Source organism: Rousettus aegyptiacus, unplaced genomic scaffold (genome assembly GCF_014176215.1).
Source record: "Rousettus aegyptiacus isolate mRouAeg1 unplaced genomic scaffold, mRouAeg1.p scaffold_m13_p_18, whole genome shotgun sequence".
Lineage (NCBI taxonomy): Eukaryota > Metazoa > Chordata > Mammalia > Chiroptera > Pteropodidae > Rousettus > Rousettus aegyptiacus.
Window position 1 is genome coordinate 3,118,496 of NW_023416293.1, and position 19,861 is coordinate 3,138,356.

Genomic DNA, 19,861 nt, shown 5'->3' on the forward strand with positions numbered 1-19,861 from the left:
CAGTTTGCTTCATAATTCCTGCTGTTCCAGAGATAAAGTTTTTATTTACAGAAGTGATTTAGAGACTCTCACCCTCTTCACTGACAGCTCACTTTTAGTTGTTCCAGTCAGGAACAATAGAAAAGTCCACATCACAAAAAGAAAAAGCAAGCAAACAAAAATAATATAGCAAAACGAGCTGACAGGAAGCTATTCCACAGATAAATAAAAATGGTTTAAGAATTGGTTTAAAACATGTAATTACCTTGGGGGTTTTTTGTTTGTTTTTTACCCTAGGGTTCCCATGCCACCAATACAGCTGTGGAAGAGGCATGGTGTAGCCGAACCAGTCTGCCCGGGATTTACTAGCTATGGGAGCAAAGGTAAGTAAGTTACTGAGACCTCTCTGTGCCTGACTTTCTATAAAATGGGAATAATAGCATTATAAAGTTACTGTGAAGATTAAAGGATTAAGAACAATGTGCAACATATGGTAAACGCTTTATAGATGTTTGCCTTTATAATATTTCCAGGATATATTTAACAAATCTTTGAACTAAAATAAACAATGTTACTTCACCTAATTTGACAATCAAGAGTTCTTTAAGATGTCAAATTCTGCTTTTGAAGCAGATGGCACAAGGTCAGAAATAAGACATCTCTCTATTCCCACCTGAGAAGTGGCAAAAACGGTCTGGGCTACTGGTGGTAACTGCCTACTTTTTTGGTCAAAAACCAGACAAACATGGCAATATATTCCTTCTGTGAAAATGATACATTTCGTTTTTTTCTTTTAGGCTACTTGGAGCAACAACTTCTTTGGCTTTTCAAAGATTAGCTTGTTATCTTCATGTATGATTTCCCCCTCCACTTCAAAGGAATAAGGTAAGAAAATACAAAAATATACTATATTGTCCAAAAGTGTTAAGTATCCGCTATTCCTCCTTCCATATGCTTCTATTAGCCAGACAAGACTGTTATATCTTTGTGAACTTCCTCATCCCTCTCTGTAAACTTTGAGTGTAAGTTTTGATGGCCCTGCTAGTTAAGGGCTTTAGGAGTTCAAAAAACCCAGGTCGAAACCCAGTAATGTACTGGTGAACAGCTTTCTAGAATAAAACAAAAAGCAACTCCCATGTATCATAGCAGTTACTCATTTCTGTTGTATAAATGTTCCCACCATGGCTGGTGGGAACAATTTAACGATTGGCTCTCACCAGCCAGCAGGAGTCAGCTCCAGGACACACACTGCTGACTACCTGGGCGACTTGGTTACTCAGCCTCAGGAAACTTTAATTTCCTCAACGTGGAAAGAAGGAAGTAATAGTACCTGTACTTAACTGAGTTGTAGTGAGAATCGAATGAATTGATAAATGTGTAGCCTCAGGCATACAAAAGGCCCTTCTTAAACTTATCTGCAGGTGATGAATGGACATTAGAGGAAATCTACTGAAATGTCCAGTTTTACATTCTTTTAGCTAAAAGCATTTAAATAAAATCCTAAGACAGCTGTTTGATAGGTTTCAATTAAATAGGACAGCCTCCAGCTTTCTAATATAACCTAAATGTCGAAGATAGAAAGTACAATTTCCCAATTTTTAAATAGACTATCTTTTTCTTGGCCTTCCTAAAGTCAGAAGGTAACTATATAGGATGCCCAATAATGCATTTAAAAACACATGCAACAGTTTTAAAAAATTTAAATAAATAAAGCCATCTACTTTACTTACAAGTCCCTGAGCTGCTTTGCCGAAATTCAAATCTTAAACCATAACTTAAGCAACCAACTACATTTTGTTTTACAAAGACGTGCCCTAGTGGGATCTATTCAGCTCCACCAGTGTCTGAACCGTTTCTTCATTATCGCCTTTTATGACCTTCCTTTTTAATTGCCTCCCTCATTGAAATTCCTCGCTCTCACTACAAGAAATCTTAATAGCACAGATGTATATGCATTTTATATATATATAAATTTTATATATATACATTTTATACACATATATGCATATGTATATAAAATGCATATACATCTGTGCTTGAAACATAAGCAGGAAGTTATTTCCAGCCCTTTCGCAGAGATGTCACTACTGCTAAGAAGCTATGAGCTATGCCAACCAAAGAAAGGATCCAGTCGTCAGCTCATCCGCGGCTCTAAGGGAGGCCAGGCATGGACCCAGGCCAGTTTATGGGCCACAGGGAATACGGATTTAAGTAATCTGTATCCTAATCAATGAAACGGTTTCCCTTTTAAACAATCTGAGACTATGGATACTACCTGGCACAAGAGCCAAACACCCGATACTTAGATTAAAAATGCCACTTCTATCTGGGGAGAAACCGAAATTAAGTTACTTAGGATATGAGGGCAGAATGAAGCAAAATGATACTGTTCTAAAAAATTAAATCTAAGTGAAGTGAATTATACAATTTAAAAGGTTATACTGAACCAGAAAATTCTTGACTCTCCAAATGAACTTTAAAATATAAAATCTTTAAATTTTACTATCAAAAGATCAAAACTAGTTATTTTTTGGAGGGAGAGGAACTTTGTGTAACTACAAACTATTTTTAGAAAAAATAATCAATTAGTGCCTTAAATCATACTTAAAACAAGTTTTAAGCTGAAGACTGAATAAAATGATTCTGTGCTTCAGATAGAAATTGAAGTACCTTTCTCTTTCCTTGGGACTTTTGGCACAGGAGAAAGTAAAGTCTCGTCTTTTGGTTCAGAAAGGTCCGGCATCAAGCTGGCCTTGCTGGGTCTAGTCCTTGTGCGACGGGAAGATCTAGTCAAAGGAGTGGCAGGCATTTGTTCTTCCTGGTCATTTGGTTCGTCTGTCATTTCTTCATCTATGCCTTTTTCTGGTATTGAGCGACAGGAACGTTTTTGGCTTTGAGTTTCAGTCTTTTTTGTAATCTTTTTCTTAGAGCTCATCACTGGAGCAAGTTCATTTGGCACGAGAACTGATTTTTCTAAAGCTGGTTTTCCATCACCAGCACTTGCACTTTTAGCTGGGGTATTTCTTGTAGATCTCCTCGGGATGCTGAGAGCTCTGCTCTTCTTGGGACTTCTCTCTTCCTTAACAGCCTCGGATCCTACATCCTGTGATGGATGAATTTTTCTTGGTCTACCACGCTTCCTAGGTGTAGCGGGCATATCAAATTCTGCTTGAAGAGTCAACTGTGATGAATCAAGTTTAGAGTTTTCTATAACATCTGATGCACTAACATCTCCCTTTTTAACTTTTTTACTACTAAGTTGAACAGACGGCTGTTCACTGGACTTCCCATCTTGTCCACGTCCTGTATCTTCAGAAGCTTCTAAAAAAGCATGTCTCAATTTTCTGGTGCTTCTGCTAGGATCTGCTACTTTACTAACTTTTAGATCATTTTTAATTTCAACACTTTCCTGATTTTCTACAGATTTTTTAATTCTTTTAGGAGTCTGTTTTGTAACAGATGAAAGCTTAACTTCTTTTCTAAAAGAAGTTTCTTTAGCTGACGGTTCCAACAGCTGAGATGATCTCAACCTTCTTAATTCCCTACCTGGAGTAACCTCTAATTCTCGTTCAGCAGAATTAATACTTTCTAATGTGTCTTGATTAATTTCTTTCTTTCTCCTTCCTCTCCTAGGAGTAATAGAATTTTGAGGTATTTGCTGATTCTGAGATGTTTCTTTGATATCAGAAAAGGCACTTTCGGAAGCCTCAGAAATGTCTGCTTTTTTCCTAGTTCTCTTCTTAACTGAAAGCTCCGGCATTTCAGGAGTAGCAACATCTGTTGCCTCTTCCTGTCGCACTGACACTGATCTGACATCTTGGCTTTGGACACGTCCTCTTTTGCGAGTTCTGGAGGAAACCATGTCGTCAGACTGGCTGACATTTAAAGTCACGGCACTTGTTTCTTGAACAGTCTTAAGAGTAGATTTGACTAACTTGGTGGAAGACACTACTTTCTGGCTTTTTAGAGGTATGTTTTCATGAATGGACTGTTCTACTGTCTCTGAAGTAATTTCTTTACTTCTTGTGTCTTTAATTACATCTAGTAAATTTTCTGCAATTGCCACTTTAATTGGTTCAGGCACATATGGTAATGTCTCTACCTTCTGGGACTCTTGATCACTAGTTATGATCGATGGCAATTTAGCAACATGCCCACGATTATCATTTTCCCCAGTGTAGACATGTTTTTCCTCAGCTGCTATGTTAGCTGCTTTAGCTAACACATCAGATGCCGCAGAATCGCCTGTCTCAACTTCTCCTTCTTCACCTTCCAATATCAAGGTAAAGTTGCTCTGAGCCACAAAAAGTTCTCCGTCTACTTCAGCAATGTCACACTCAGCAGAGTCTTTGTTATCAGGCAAGTCACAGAACTGTTGCTCTATGGTCTCAAAATTATATTGAAGCTTAAGAGTTCCTGAGGGATACTCCTGAAACGAAAGACTCCTAGCCTCTTGTTCTGAATCTTGAACTTCAAGCTTTTCATGTTCGATCACCTAAAATGAATTAAAGAAACTGATTAAAGAATTTTAATATATTTACTTCCACGTAAAGCACAATGTTTTAAGATGACCATCTCACCCTTGGTATATGAACTGTTAAACAAACTACATTTGATATAGCATATACTTATGGGTTTACTTATCTAAATCATCCATTTAAGCAAACAGACTTTCTCAGTCAAAATAACTAGACAGAAAAAGATTTTGAGATTCTAAACGGAATTAAAGTAGACATTCCACATTTCCCTGGCTAAAAAAGACAATCTTAACAAAACCTTGCAAATTATCATGATGCTAACAGTTGTGAGACGAATTAAGGACTTACTTTATTCTCACCCAAGAAAAAAAAAATTAACTGGAGAAAAAGAATCAACCCCCAAACTGTGTTTTAATGATAATCCCCAAACTACCTAACTATCCACACTTTTCTAAACAGCATGATCCCCATAAGGTTGAAGAAGAATTCACCTACATAAGCTCCCTTGGGCTAGACTCAATCCTCTTCCCTTTGCTGGGGCTGCATAAACCATGAAATTCCTAAGGCTTTCAAGTTCAGTACCTCTCTTGCAAGGGTTTGGTGGAGGAAGGAATGGTCCTTGCATTTACCTTTTGGTAAGGGAAGGGGAGAAAAAGGAGGAGGTAGAAAGTAACAGAGAGATCTCCTGACCAAGAAGATAGAACATTACCGCCCACCTAGACAATGACATTTTCCCACTCCCCAAGCATTTAGTGAGATGAAAGACTGGAAATACCCAGCAATGAGGATTCCCCCTTACGCCACACCCACAACTTTTTTAGCTTCCCAGCTGAAGGAATAAGGACTTTATCCATCTATTTCACAGTGAGAACGCCCATGAAAATGAATATGGACAACCATGACATTTTTGAGTTACAAAACTTTCCAAATACTATACGAATTTCTATAAATAGAAGAATTGGTTTTTCATATAAAAGTTGCCTGTTAAAAGATTTGGTGGAACTTTTAGAATCATAAATCATATTAAAGACCAAGAAAAAAAATAATCCTTTCTGGAATAAATAGAAATGCAACTCCAGCTAGGTAAATATCATTCTCATGCAGGTATGCATGGGGAAAAGGTTCTATTTAACCATATTCAATTATTTTCAAATATATGCTCTTAATAGTTTCAATGTCATACTTGTCTCTGGAGTAGCCAGTATGCTTTCTTAGGGCTAAAAGAACTCTAATTTGGACCAGATACCAAGCAAATATTAAATTGTTAAAACTGTGACTTTTTAAACACAGCCTTTTGGTTTCCATGAAAAACAATTTCTTAATGGATATGATCTTTTATAGTCCACATCTTTATACACTTTTTAAACCGAATTTTCATAAAGAGGTTTTTATATAGCAATCAAATAAATGAATATATTAGGTCTGAAGCCTAACTAAATCAAAACAAAGACTGACAAAGAATTAAGAAATTAAAGTTTTTTACATGAATTTCTTGAGTATCAGGCGGATCATCAGAAATTGGAGGCTTTTCTTCTGGTAAGTCAACACTTGCTTTTAGTGCACCAGCTTCTAGTTCATCAACTTCTTTTACGTTCAAAGCTATTTTCTGGTCAAGCCTACTTTTGGAGATAACAGGACTTTCAGAAGTAGTGAGCCAAGAGCTTCCACTATCATCAAGGACATCGGCCGGAGCTGAAAGAAAAATCGGAGTTAATCTTCCATGTTTTAAGTTGAAACAATGATAAATATACAATTTGGGAAGCAAACAGAAAAGGTTACGATGCACTTGAGACTGTTTCCTTGAAAAACGGTTATATTGCAAAAAGGTTCTAATATCTAGTATTAGTAAAAATACTAATATTTATACATTAATTGTTTCTTCAGTATCTAGTTATTCAGCTCAAACAATGCATATTTTCTTTCCACAAAGATAAATAACAAATTTTATATTTAAAAATGACATTGGTTTTCCTCAAATAAAAATTTTGCCCCTATTCTGAAACATCAATATGATGGATAACTGCTTTGAACTCAAATATTTGTTCCTTATTAATCTGAAAATTATGCTCATCAGGTTAGACAATCAGCTATCCTTGCTGGGCCATTACAGAAGTACAAGTAGGACATACAAACCGGGCTCTGATCTGGCTGTAAAAAGGACTAGATATCTCTTTTGGCACAAAAACACCCAAAGGGCTACAAATATTATTTCACCACCTAAAAGAAAATTTGGAGGCGGACAGCTCATTCAAAACAAATTCCTCCTTTTACCTTCTTTGCCAAAATTTTACACATTAGTACTCATGGGCCATATTTAGATTTAGTTTGTGAACGACACAAAACCTAAAATGTCTCAAGGAAGGGAAAAGTAAGTTTTTTTAAAAAAAGCCAACTAGGAAAAAACATTTTTACACTTTTAATAGACAATGACGCTAATATTCCCTAATACACAATGAAACTGTTTTTCATGTGTCAGTTTGGCAGTGATGAATGAGAAATTTATACTGTAATCTTTTGTCAGTGTATGAAAGCATAAACAACTTTTATCGGAGAAAATAAAATATAAAAACCCATGCATATTCTTGGACCCGGGTAAGTTCATGTTTAGGAATCTACCTAACAAACACTGACATAGAATGTACAACAATATATACACAAGAATATTCACTGCAGATATGAAATAGCAAAATAAAAATGGACATCAGCCCAAATACTTAACAATAAGTAGTTAAGCACACCACAGGACATCCACACTATGAAAAACTATTAATGCACACTAATGACATGGAAAAATGTCTTAAACATGTTAACTAAAAAAAGATGTTTTGTTGGTAATTTATAGTAGCTTAGCTATCATTATTGAGCTTTTATTAACATTTAAAGCTTTAATATTTTATAAAGAAACAGAAGTACAGCCCATAGTCTTATACACAGTAAGTGCAGAACTGGATTATAAATCCAAGCAGTCTTGTTCAAGTCTTTAGCTACTATAATCTCTTCTTTCAACATCTGGGGAAAACCATGCACAGAAAAAATTCAGGAAAAAGACACTTTATATGGAGTCTTAAAATGGGTAACCGGGTTATAGGGATTTTTATGTTACGTGTTAGACTATACTCTATTTTACAATAAATATTACATTCTTAATTTGCGGTAAACAGGTCTATTCAAGCCTGTACTAAGCCCTATTCATAATGTGATGGGTAGAAGGATATAATAAAGAGTATGGGCTCTAGAGTCAGACAGCACCAACATCATAACATAGCACTGTTATGTCCTCACATGAAATGCTCGGACAAGTTCTGGGCATAGGTCTGCCTTCCTCAAACCCAACTGTGAGCTAACTGAGGAAAGTGCATCTTCCTCATATCTGTACAGCCAGGGTCTGAGAGGAGGCACCCCAAAACAATGTACATTGGATTAAAAAAAAATCAAATGACTTCCATATATTTGTTAATTTCCCTAGAGTAAATTCAGTCATTTGGGACTCTTTTTCTAATAATAAGCCGACCTACCCCTTAAGTTATCAGAAACAGAATAAAAATGGAATTTGCCCTGTGTGGATATGAGTCCCAAAAGATCAAGCAGCAGGAATGCAGTTTAGCTGGGGAATGGGTACTGACTTTGCTCGTCTTTGATGTTCTGAAGGAACCATGGAGTGCTTTACAAGTGACCCACTGCTTTGATAGCTGCTAAACCTCCAGACACCATACACAGCAAAGATGAGAAACTGAGATAAGAAAATCTAGATAATAGATTCCTTTGCCTGAAGACTAGAACACTCTTTCTTCAAAACACTAAAAGGAAATTAATTCTAAAGTCAAAATAATAGGTACAGTTATTGTTACCTGCTCTAATTGTAGAGGTGCAGGCTTCAGCTGATGCTTTATCTGAAACTGGTACCTGGGACTTCAGGGTGAGAATTTCCCTTTAGAAAAAGAAATAATATACTATAATATAAGATCACATCTGCCCTAACCAGCTTTAACCCTACTCCCTCTCCAACTTGTCACTTTGCTGATTAAAACCAAAGGTCAAAGAAATTATACAAGTTCATTTTGAATATCAATAAAATGTATAAGTGAATTTAGAAACAAGTAATGCTATACTTGTTTTTCCTATTTTCTAATATTTTATTTTGTTGGCAATAATGGCATGGCCTTAAACTACAAATAAATTGATTTAAAATGGTCAGTATAAATTATACTTATGTCAGTTTTTAATTATCTGTGACATTTTTCAAATAAGTCTGTCAAATATTATAGAATATTTCCTATATACTCAGTAGAATCAGGTTCAGTATTTGAATGCTAACTGAAAAGAGTACAATAAATGACTTTGAATGGGAGGTCAATGAGACCTGTATCAACCACTTTATGAAAACAAGTTCTGGAAATATGTTGACAGAGGTCCTTCCTATTCTGAGCTGACCTTTCCCCAAAACCCAACTAAAGCAGTTTTTTAAAAAGACAAATACAATTAAAAAGTAAACTAAATAAAAAGCATGTATTTGGAATATATACACTTTTATTTATAGATACTTGCCTCAGTCACAATGTTTATGGTAAGAGTAAGAACCAACAACTAAAGTTTACATTTAAAAAGGAACTAGTTTGCCAAGATGGCAAATATTCATCTAGATTATCACTGATGACCAGTTTCTTATCATGTGACTGCTCTTTGCTTTGTGATTGTTATAATCATCCATCAAACCCATTGCAATAAATATTAGTTTTCATTAAATTCAAAAAAACATTAGAAATAAAAAAATCTGGATAATGCTTTCCTATTGTTTTCTCCCACTTTTTCCATGAAGGCCTGGCAAAGAGCTTAACGGGACTCTTCTTCTCAGAGGCGAAGCATATGACTGAGCACAACGTATGAGAGGTCACTATTATGATACTGATTTCTGCGGGTGGTTTGTGAAGTTACTCTCAGGACTTATAAAGTAATGAACCATTTACAATGTCATTTACAAATTATGTGAGTTAATCTTAGTAAATTATCCTTACTGCTTCTTAATAATTAAAGCTGCAACTTTTTTGGTGTCTTCTACAACAATGTTACACTTCTTACTGCTAATGTGCAACATGTCCAGTTTTATGAGATAAGGCACTTGTGCCTTAAGGTGAATCGATTACTTCACTGACTTTCAACAAAGGTGTACTGATTTATATTGTAACACAAGCTGATTATCTTTCATAGACCATAAACTGTTTGGAAACTGGTATCAACCTCTTAGACCATACTTTAGTACCAACTATCCTACATCATCTAGTACACTGACCAAACATACAATGAAACTAACTGGGAGCATAACAATTTACGTTGTCATTGAAAGAAAAGACTTTGTTAGAATCTTGTATCAACCAAATGGTAGGGAACAAAACTGCCTGTAAGCCATCTCCCTTATGCTCTACCGTGCTGCTTAACTTACACCTGATCATCCTGAAACCACTGAAAATGGCAGGGCACAGAGAAATGCATGACTGAATGAACCTCTGGTCTTCAATAAAAACAGAATCACCAAAGAATATAAGTTCTGCCTCAATTCATCATGTCTCTGTGTATTAAGGAAATGTCTAATATCATTCTAAGATTTCATGGTAACTACTAAATAACACACACTGTACAAAGGAACTTCTTTTCATAGCAGAAAACATTACCAAAAATGAAAGTGTTTAAGACCTAAATAAGAGCCAATCTATGCTTAGACTGTTCTATTACTGGTTCACAGTTTCATTAAACTATTATTTGAAATTTTCTCTAAAAACTTACCCTTCATGGATTGATGACACACAAACAGAAGCTTCAACTCCTTGAACAGGGTTTGAGTGATTTAATTCTGAAAGCACTTTCTCTGCAGCTAAGAGAGCCTTTGTTTCTGCATCTTCTAAAGTGCCTATAAATCATACAACATTTACAATTATTTATGCTAAATTTTAGCAACTGCACATGGTCTTAGACTATGACTTTTTAACAAGTTGTTGGGTCTGCATTTTTTATACTTTTAGGTTTACTCTACTGACATCAGACTGCCAATAGTTCTTTCTAACTTTCTAAGTTTACCCCAAGAGCCCCCCTCCCCCTTAATCTACCACTCTTGCTTTTGGCTTACCAGGCACTGCTAGTGTTTTACATATATCAATTCACTTGAAATCTAGCCTGTTTCACTCAAGTCTGTGATATAATCCCTTAAAAAAATGATAATTTCTATTTGATACTGCATAATCATTTTAGAAATACCAATAAAGATACTACCATGAACATCCCCATCTAATAGTTACTATTCAAATATTTTAGTGGAACATAGCATGTAAAAAGAATAATGTAAGCTTCTAGATATATGCTATTTATGAAAAAAGTCCTAAGTTCTTAGAACAATTAATGCTTATGTTTATTAAATAAAGACATAATATCCCAAACTTCACTGGACTTAGATTTTAATAAACCTTAGTTCAGCTAAGGCAGGAAATGTTTCCCAAGAGAAACCACTATGTTCCAGATTTTTATACAAGTATTTGGTTTTACAGATTTAAAGTTAGGAGTTACCTTTAAATATGCTTGTTAAAACTGTGTAGGGGTAAGAAACATAAAAATAGACTTTTCTGGTCCACCGATTCTAAGCCAATACTCTCCCCTTCCTAGCACTCTCTGATCCCATCCTATGTCTCCTAGCACAACACTTACCAATGTTCTAAGTGCTTGTTACTTTATATAGTCCACTAGGCTCTAAATTTCATGTAAGCAGGTGCCACATCTACTCACTGTTTGGTCCTCAACCCCTAGCACACACACAGGAAAAGCCTGCCTGCTGGTGCACACACATTAGGGGTTCACATTTCTTTTGACAGATAAATGCATATAAAGATGATAAATTCATGGGCCTTTAGACATTTATTTTTTATTGTCCAGCGATTATTTTGGAGATGAGGATGAAGAGCAGAATGAACTTCCTGGTCTCAGAGCAGCTATCTAGAAAGCTGAGGCTGCTAGACAAGTTAAAAATTGTAATCTCAATCTCATCTGTAAAGTTAATTTCCCATAGCTACAGGAAGGACTTAAGTCAGACTAACATCTGATATTTCTTACTTAAACATTCTTTTCCAAATTTCATTTCCAAATAAAAAAAGCATGTATTTCTCCTCCCTTCGCATCTCATACCTGCTTATTAAGAATGAAACAATGTAAGCCACACTTGTAAATGAAAAGAAGATGAGGTTTGTATCATGTCACATAATTATGTAACCCCGATGCTTTTCTCATGGTGGAAAAATTCTATTGCAAATTTGACTGAGGGACAGACATCAATGGCCATCTTGAACATCTGGAAATAAGTTCTTACCCATTTGTTTCTCCAGGTCTAGAGGAATTACTTCCAATTTAAACACATCTTTATCACTGTCCTTCTCAGGTTCTTCGGTTAAATTAGTAATCAGTTTAGTGGAAGAGTTCTCTGGCCTAGAGGCCATGCACATTTCAAACTCTCCTGGTGACGGTGCATCCTGATACTCCGAGGTAGTCTGCTCTGATATGGATGAAGCATTGCTATTTTCTTTGCTCACATCCAGTTTCTCCAAACTTTGTGAATGTGTATCCTGTGACCTCACATCCATTTCTCGATGGTCCATTTCAGGACTATTCAGGTAAAAAGATGGTGTCTTATCTTTGTTCTTTGGCCACTCAGTTTCTGCTAGAACTCCACATTTATAGAAAGGTGTAGTAACAAATGTTTTTGTTTCGCTATCATTTGCAGACTGTTAAGTAAAAGGTTTTGAAAAAAATTACTAGTAAACCAGTCAAGTCTAAGCTATCGATCCCAATAATACCCACCCTTTTCCATGTTCACTATTTCTCCAAATTCTCTTCTCAAAATTCATATATTCTAAATTCATTCTCTTCAGATACACGATTAAAAGTTAATGAAATTAATAAATCAGTATTTCCAAGAATGATTAGCCAAGATGACTAATAGTCACCAAGTGGGTTGCTCTGAACCCACAGTAGAGCTCTAAAAATATACTCTTTTAAACTGACAACCGATTAGGAAATTAAGAGAAGCAAATCAATGTAAGTTAAAAAAAAAAAACAAAGAAAAAAACATGGACTAAAAATAAGGAGGTCTTGATTCTACTCTTATTTCTGCCACCAAATAGCTATTTGATTGTAGTCAATTTACTTGGTGCTTCTGAACCCTACATTCTTTACCTGTAAATGAACTTGGCTTAGTACCATAAAGTTTCTTTCTGAACTAGTGTTTTCTAATTTCATGATTATCTGCAAGACTATATAAAAATCTCTATATAGTGATATTTAAATTGATTTATCCAACTTTTTACTTTAGGAGCTAATATATTCTTATATTGAGTCTTTTGTTCCAATATTATCAAACTTACTCCAGCAATCCATTTTGTGGTCATGGTTTCTTCCATGAATGAAATTCTAGTTTCTTTAAGTCGTAGAGGAGGAGTAAGAGACCTTCCAGGTGACACAGAAGGAGATGCTAAAGGTGTTGATCGAAGACCAGACCTTAGGATGGATTGAGGAGTGAATTCAGCAAATCCAGAGGAAGCAACTGACATGGCCAAAGTTTTAGCTTTCTGTGGCAAAGAATGAATGAAATTAGACCATTAGTGTTGTAAAAGGAACATTTGTAAGGACCGACAGGGTCAACTGAGTCACGATGGTAGCTATATTCTCATCTACAGGAAACATCAATAAAAAGTTTATAGATTACTGGAAAGAAAATACAAAATCCTACTCAGAGCATTCTATATGTAAGCCTACAAAACATAAAATTGCATCCATAATCATTCTAAAGGCCTAGGTTATTCCCAGTTTAAATTCAACTTAAAAAGTGCAGAAATAAGATAAATGATTTAACTATTGACTAGCAAACTTTAGGTAAAAAAGATAAGTTTGTGATAAACAGAATCTAGCTTAACTATAGCAAGCTAATCTAAATTAATGATGCTGACTTTAATAGTACTTTAGAAGAAAAAATTTCATCACATGAATCCAAAAGTAAACTAAATTACCTATAAAAATCCTGTAAAGATTTATTATAATGAATACAAATAGCACAGAAGCTAGTAGAAATAATCCCTTAACTTCTTTGCTAAAGGAATAGCAAACAAATTACCTCATTAGATTACTGAATTCCATTAGATGTTACAAGATTACATTAATTTTTTTTTCTGGATTGTTTTTGGTAGCAGGTATGAAGAAGCTATGCCCTGATTTAATTTCATTTGGACCTAGCTATAGAGAATATAAAATTTGATTTTTTTTTTGATTAAAAAAAGTTAAAAATACCTTACAGGTATTAAATGTCAGGAATTTAATAATATTATCAACTTTTCCACTATTTTAGGAATAGCATTTACTGAAGTATGTTTTATTCATCTTGAAAAATAAAGAAATTCCCTGGCTCATTATAAAATGCTGGATATCCAGAAACAAAAAAAGGAAGAAAGCTTCTAGGGTTAAATTTAGAACACTGGACAAGGAGCTAGGGGATAACAAATGTAAAAACATTTTGACAATGGGAAGGTAAAAAGACCCCTGTTACTAGTCACGAGTTTAGTTTGGTGGTTTCTCGTAACTATCAGAGACAGTGGAGGCTAAAGAGATATGTGATAGTAGGAAGGAACAGGGGTTTACAGTTTCCTTGGAGTCAGAGAATTAAATATAAATAAGAACTAAAAAGCATTTGATAGAAGTAGTAACAGCAAAATAGTATCACAAATAGAACTTAAAAAATAAAGCAAACCCAAGAACATGAGAGCATTTTTCAAAGGATACAGGCCAATTTATAATGACCATACCGAGCCTTGTATGACTTTCAGGAAATATAACAGTTAACCTCAAGGATAGTGCCAGTTAAGCAAAAAGGGTAAATTTAGCAAAGTCTATTTAAGATGATGTAAAAATACAGAAAGCATTTTGGAAAGATATCCACAAAAAGAGAAAAAACGGCTTAAAACCATCGATTTACTCAGAGATCAGTTAGAAATAGCTTATTTCTCCCGGCTACTTGAAAATTAGGAACTTCCTAGTTTCACCATGAATACCAGATATGTAATACTCACCTTAACTATAAGAGGAGTTTCAAGTAAATTTAATTCTGAAGTCCTGGAGGTATTTGGACGTGATCTTTTTAATTGTGGACTTTCTGGCAATGAACTGGATGTTAGGTACAAAGGAGATCTTGTGGGGGTAGTTTGCTGAATAAACCCCAAACATCGAGAAAGCTGGGGAACAGGATGAACCACCAAATCCAGGAGTCTGTAACCACAGTGTACATATGAATAGAAAAACCCTGGTAACTTATTTGAGTTATACTAGCAAACAAAAGAATTTAGTATCCCATTTAATTACTCAGACCTCGCCCTTACCACTTCCATGATGGTGACGACAGAGCACTACACTAAGTGTCAGAGCCTTTGGAGCATGTGTCCAATGAAACTATACAAGTCACATGTCCATGAAGTGACTTTGTGGAACACTCAGTTACTGGTCCAGAAAGGTTCAGAAATTAAGAGAAAACATTTAAAATTTTATAGTAATTTTGCACTGTTACGACATCTAAGAATGTCATGATCTGTGAATATGTCTTGTTGAGTGGAGACTAGTTTAGATGTTGTCAAATTTACATGCTGAGATGCATGTGGTATTAGCATTGTATTAATCGTGCCCACTATGATCATTATCCAATTGAGAAAAATTAAAAATGAGGGGGAATAAATGGTTCTTTGTGACATTTCATCTGAGGAGCAATAAGCTAGTAAACACAATAAGCTTATGACAGCACCTGACACATAATTATATGTTCAATAAATGTTACCTATTATTACCTGTGATTCTTTTGTTTGTGGTATGTGTGAGGGGGCAGGAATGAGATGTGGCTTTTTCAGAATTTTCTGTTTCAACCTTTACTTCTCTAATCCTGACTAATTCTTCTTGACTGTCCACTTCCTCCTCAGAGTTTCCGGTCCCCTGGGTTAGTTGCCTCTCATCTATGCCCCTCACTTCCCATCAGTATCTTTAGGGCTAGTACCCCTTATTGTATTTGTTTCCTTTTCCTGAAATGTTTTCCTTTTCAAATACTTTTCTGCCTCTAGGAGATTTGTGAAGTTGAAGACAGCATATTCTGATTACTGAGTTTACATAAAAGCAGTCCTTTTGCATTTTCTTTTAACAGACTTAATGCTAACTCATTTCCCCTGGTCAAAGTTCTTAACTCAGATTCTGCCCGACTTGTCTCTTCCTTTGGCTGGTTTGTATCTCCATCCTTTTACTGTACTAAACGGTAAACTTGTTGAGTATGACAGCTTTCAGTGAGTTCTTTGAGTCCTTCTAGTAAATTATCAAAACCGAGGGTGGTTTACTTCATTTTAAAAATTATTTTATATTAGTTTCAGGTATACATACAATGGTTACTTCAGCACCCATCTGGCTTTACACACAGCCATTACGGTAATAATGACTACATTCCCTAGGCTGTACTCTATATCCTGTGACCGTTTTGTTACTACTAATTTGTACTTTTTCATCCCTTTGCCTTTTACTCAGGCTTCTCTATTCACTATTAAATACAATAAACATGTGAAATATAAATAAAAATGCAGTTAAGTATATTAATAAAATGTATTTGTTTAAAATGTCAGAACATTAATTCGATAGCAAAAAAAAGAGAATTAGGAATTCTGGATGACAACTGATTAAAAAACACACACAATAAGGGAGTTCTAGTCTTTTTCCCTTCCTTTTACCAATACTTACTGAGCCCTCACTATGTGCCAGGCATTTATTTTCAAATGAAGGTGAACTGCTAATGATTAAAAATACTTAAGAAAACAAGGCAATACGTCCTTCCTCAGCAATCTGATTGCTACAATTCATTTTCATCAACATGTAAAAATTTCTTTCACCTACATGTGATGTACATAATGAATACTGGCTTATTTCATCTTTATGGTTCTATTCACAATAAAGACTAGACTGACCAACCAAAAAGAAAAAGTTAATTTTTTCAAATTAATGAGGTTAGTGGCAAAAATGGAACCTCAAGATTCTATTGAATGGTTTTCTCTAACATCCTGGAACCAGTTCATAGTAAATGAAAAGACTGATCTCACTGACGACTTGTATGAAGCAGGGATAATACAAATAGTATAAAAACTTAATTTACAAATAATTTAAACTTGAAAGTGAAAATTTCAGGTTACAATTTCTGGTGAACCATATAGGTCACTCCTTCTTTCCCAATTTCCTAATACTCTTTTATGGTTATATTTTCTAGTAATAAAACAGTACCTTTTCACTACCCCAAAGTGCCTGAAAAAGAACAGGAAAGTGCGGCATAATTTAGTGCCCCAAAATAAAAACTGCCGGTTACTGTGCCTTCTCTGTCACTCTGTCCTTCATGTTCAGATGAGACAACAGAGATGATACGGGCTTTTTAAGACCCAACCTATTACCCACGGGGACAGATTTACAGGAAGCACTTTCTTAATACAGGGTTTTCCTACTTGTAATTCTTACTAAGCACAGTTTCGAGATTTCTATTAAACTAAGAATATCCAATCAGGCTGCTAGACGTTTCTCTCCCTATTGTCTGTTTTAATTCTTCTTTTCCTTTTCTACCTCATTGGTATTCAAATTCCGTATATGTAAACTGCTCACTTTTATAAGGCGCTAACCCTCATAGATATCATTAAATGCCCTGCATTGTGCTAACATTCATGTTTAAGGTGCCTATTTATGAAATACTGCTTCTCAAAAGTAGCGCCTGTACAATAAATGGCACCAGAGCCTACTGAGAAAAAGCCAAATTCTCACACTAACAAGAAAATATGTTAGAGTTACACTAAAAAAACTATCGAGAAAAAATAATTTTGATATTTTCAAAAGAAAATGTTAATTACTGCATTAGGTCTTAGGATTTCAACAACTTTTGGCCATGATCCAAATAAGCAATGCATTTTAGTTCATAAACAAAACATAAATTACATAAAACAGCATTCAGCCTTCCAATGTAAAATACCCACTGTTATTATCCTATTCTATTTCATTGAAAGATATGCTAGTCACAATCAAATTCAAGTTAACAGTTTGCTCATGATTTTAATAAAACACCAAGTTTCCTTTTTTTCTCTAAGCAGTATGAAATCATTAAGCAAAAAATTCTAAGTAGTCTACCAGCTAATGTAAAATTTACTAAAATTCCTATAATGTTCATTTTGTTTTAAAAAAAAGCATTAAACACTCATTTAATTAAAATAATACTTGTAAAAATTTTAAATTAAAAGTTACAGTATAATTATTGTCTACCACTGTGCCTTTCAAAATGATTTAATAAATTATTACCTAGAAACTCTTTGTGATGCTTTCCCAACCGGTGTTCCAACAAATGCCTCAGGCAACTCTAGATCTGGGAAAGAATATACTACAGGAGATGGTACTTCTACCCTAGGACTACAAAGAAAATAAAAATGTAAATTTTGATTATATAGTACAAAGAACATTAAATTAAAAATTCTGTAAGAAGGTGGGATTGTATGAGAAAAGGCTTGTTCTTTACTTTGTACATTTCTGTTTATTTTCAAATAACAACAAACATATTCATTTTTAAAGACAAAAGTCTTCTTGTAAGAAAAGTAGCCAACATAAAAACTTTTTCCTTTTTATATAATACTAATAAACTCTAAAGCTGAACTGTTTATGATTGCTGCTGATATCCAGGAAAGATTAACAAGTGGCATGTAAAAGGTATAAGAAAAACATACCCATTGTAGGTTAAGATGTTAGTTTTAGGTTCACTGCTTGTCCAAACCTCTCCAATTCTAGATAACACATTACTGATGAAAGTAGACCTTGATAACACAGTCCCTATTACAGCTTGCTTTGGCACTGCTGATAATGGTTTGGGCCGAGAAACTGTAAAATGAAGAATGTGGGATTTAATTTTAGCTCTAATACTAGGATTATAATAGAAGATTAAAAGAGTGGAAAACATAGATCACAAGAATAATTAAAATCATATTTGGTTTAACAAGATCTATGCAGAAATTTAACACTCTGGGCTTTTAAGAGATGGTGAAAAATTGTTCTACGTGTTCTCTGAAAGTTAGACAGGAGTCTTCAAATGAAATAAAGGTCTTTTATCCTGTACTATTTTACTAAATAAACTGTGAAACCTTCCAAGAAAGGCTTACATTTCTTGGGGTACAATGGCCAGTATGAATCAAAGCAAAAGTGAGCTAAAATATAAGATAATGACGGTTGCAGAAGATAATAATCATTCAGTATCTTCTCTAGCTCAATGCTTTAGGATATTTTTAATTAAAATCTTACCTTCTCGAAGAACTGATGATTTTGACAGACAGTAAGGCTTAGCTCGTCGCTCAATGGCTAATTTTCGCTGGACTCTTGGAAGGATTTTCCCGTACTGGTCTAATATAGAATTTCGAGTCACTGATCTCTCCCGCAAACGAGGATCACGATCATTCTATTGAACATATTGTAAATAGTAAAATTTTAATTTTCAAAAACATTAGCTGCTGTTTATAAATTCAGCATTTAAAATATAACTATGAACACTCAAAACTATCTTCTTCCTCCTTAAACATCCATTCTTCCAAACCAAAGACTTCATAAACATATCTAGTTGCTTTACCAACCCTTACCCATCAAAAAATTCCAAGTCTCTCCTATCCAGGCTTGATTCTTCGCAACTAATAAAGACAACTACTAAATGATAACATTATCACCTACTAAGCTTCTACATATGTCAGTAACATCTATATGTTACTTCACATAGAGCTCTGTGCATCCTCGCAAAAAGATAGTCATTTTACAAATAATGAAACCAAGGCTCATAGAGAACACTCCAAGTACACAGAGTGAATTAAGAACCAGTTTGACCCCTGAAGTCCATGCTCTTTGCACTATATAATTTCCAATGCTGTCCTCTACTTCTTTTCATTTTCCCTGAGTGAAGTGGTTAGTCTGGCAAGGTGAAATGCAGATATCTAAACAAAAATGGCATGTATAAAATAATTAGATAAATAATAATATCTTATTCCTAATACTGTTATAAAAATAGGTAAGAGGATTTTCCATGCTCAAATTTATATAAAGCCCAGTAGTTATCAAACTACAAGCTTTTAACATATAAGAAAGTCGCTAGTTTGCCTTATTCTCTTGCCTCCAAAATAAAACAATTTTAACTATACCGTAGCATTAATCTTCAGAGTTTGGTTCAGCTTCAAGGCAGGGATGTAATTGGCACGCTGCAAATGGTGAACTAAAAGGAATTCCTGATTCTGAAAACTTGTGCTGGACTGTAAAAATCTCACCAAACACTCCTAGGAAGAACATAACAGATTTGTAAACTACTA

The 19,861-nt window shown here is 34.7% G+C and overlaps 1 protein-coding gene across 1 annotated transcript in view; it reads right to left on the reverse strand.

Moving 5' to 3' along the window:
* AHCTF1 (AT-hook containing transcription factor 1) overlaps positions 1 to 19,861 on the reverse strand; it is a 70,347-nt gene that overhangs the window by 2,916 nt on the left and 47,570 nt on the right. The window contains exons 23-33 of the mRNA XM_016157440.2: positions 19,697 to 19,828; positions 18,816 to 18,969; positions 18,248 to 18,398; positions 17,829 to 17,936; positions 14,549 to 14,744; positions 12,854 to 13,057; positions 11,803 to 12,214; positions 10,236 to 10,359; positions 8,306 to 8,385; positions 5,941 to 6,149; positions 2,650 to 4,474 (exon numbers count right to left, since the gene is read on the reverse strand). Of these exons, the coding sequence (XP_016012926.2) occupies positions 2,650 to 4,474; positions 5,941 to 6,149; positions 8,306 to 8,385; positions 10,236 to 10,359; positions 11,803 to 12,214; positions 12,854 to 13,057; positions 14,549 to 14,744; positions 17,829 to 17,936; positions 18,248 to 18,398; positions 18,816 to 18,969; positions 19,697 to 19,828 (3,595 nt within the window). The remainder of the gene's footprint in view (positions 1 to 2,649; positions 4,475 to 5,940; positions 6,150 to 8,305; positions 8,386 to 10,235; positions 10,360 to 11,802; positions 12,215 to 12,853; positions 13,058 to 14,548; positions 14,745 to 17,828; positions 17,937 to 18,247; positions 18,399 to 18,815; positions 18,970 to 19,696; positions 19,829 to 19,861) is intronic.